The following is a 1,449-nucleotide window of genomic DNA, read 5'->3' on the forward strand; positions in this document are numbered from 1 at the left end:
CTGGAAGAGGGATCCCTCCTCAGTTGCTCTTCCTGAGGTTTCTACCACCATTTTTTTCTCCGTTAAAGGGTTTTTTGGGGAGTTTTTCCTGATCAGCTGTGAGGGTCATAAGGACAGAGGGATGTCGTATGCTGTAAAGCCCTGTGAAGCAAATTGTGATTTGTGATATTGGGCTTTATAAATAAAATTGATTGATTGATTGATTGATTGATTGATGGTTAACCTGGGAGTGTCTGTACTGGTCAGTGATGGTTAACCTGGACTCACCTTTATGTTTCGTCCTCCGAGAACGACGGAGTTCATCTGTTCCAGAGCCAGCTGAGCCGCTTCAGGCATCTCGTACTCTACGAAGGCGAAACCCTGCAGTGACACAGATGGACTGAAGATGACCTCATACACGTCCTGGTCTGAGGTCTGAACTGCTGGTCTGAGGTCTGTTCTGCTAGTCTGAGGTCTGTTCTGCTGATCTGAGGCCTGTGCTGCTGGTCTAGGGTCTGTACTGCTGATCTGAGGCCTGTTCTGCTGGTCTGGGGTCTGGACTGCTGGTCTGAGGTCTGTTCTGCTGATCTGAGGTCTGTACTGCTGGTCTGAGGTCTCTTCTGCTGGTCTGAGGTCTGTTCTGCTGGTCTGGGGTCTGTACTGCTGGTCTGAGGTCTGTTCTGCTGGTCTGAGGTCTGTTCTGCTGGTCTGGGGTCTGTACTGCTGGTCTGGGGTCTGTTCTGCTGGTCTGGGGTCTGTACTGCTGGTCTGAGGTCTGTACTGCTGGTCTGGGGTCTGTACTGTTGGTCTGGGGTCTGTACTGCTGGTCTGAGGTCTGTACTGCTGGTCTGGAGTCTGTTCTGCTGGTCTGAGGTCTGTACTGCTGGTCTGAGGTCTGTTCTGCTGGTCTGAGGTCTGTACTGCTGGTCTGGAGTCTGTACTGCTGGTCTGAGGTCTGTACTGCTGGTCTGGGGTCTGTACTGCTGGTCTGGGGTCTGTTCTGCTGGTCTGAGGTCTGTACTGCTGGTCTGAGGTCTGTTCTGCTGGTCTGGGGTCTGTTCTACTGGTCTGGGGTCTGTTCTGCTGGTCTAGGGTCTGTACTGCTGGTCTAGGGTCTGTATTGCTGGTCTGAGGTCTGTACTGCTGGTCTGAGGTCTGTACTGCTGGTCTAGGGTCTGTACTGCTGGTCTGAGGTCTGTACTACTGGTCTGAGGTCTGTTCTGCTGGTCTGAGGTCTGTTCTGCTGGTCTAGGGTCTGTACTGCTAGTCTAGGGTCTGTACTGCTGGTCTGAGGTCTGTTCTGCTGGTCTGGGGTCTGTTCTACTGGTCTGAGGTCTGTACTGCTGGTCTAGGGTCTGTACTGCTGGTCTAGGGTCTGTACTGCTGGTCTGGGGTCTGTACTGCTGGTCTGGGGTCTGTTCTGCTGGTCTGGGGTCTGTACTGCTGGTCTGGGGTCTGTTCTGCTGGTCT

General features: G+C 53.1%; 1 protein-coding gene across 1 annotated transcript in view; it reads right to left on the reverse strand.

The window, feature by feature from the left end:
• Positions 1-1,449, reverse strand: part of puf60a (poly-U binding splicing factor a) — a 15,091-nt gene that overhangs the window by 7,030 nt on the left and 6,612 nt on the right. The window contains exons 6-7 of the mRNA XM_050075057.1: positions 1,341-1,447; positions 268-1,179 (exon numbers count right to left, since the gene is read on the reverse strand). Of these exons, the coding sequence (XP_049931014.1) occupies positions 268-1,179; positions 1,341-1,447 (1,019 nt within the window). The remainder of the gene's footprint in view (positions 1-267; positions 1,180-1,340; positions 1,448-1,449) is intronic.

The sequence above is a fragment of the Epinephelus moara genome, chromosome 21 (assembly GCF_006386435.1).
Source record: "Epinephelus moara isolate mb chromosome 21, YSFRI_EMoa_1.0, whole genome shotgun sequence".
Taxonomy (NCBI): domain Eukaryota; kingdom Metazoa; phylum Chordata; class Actinopteri; order Perciformes; family Serranidae; genus Epinephelus; species Epinephelus moara.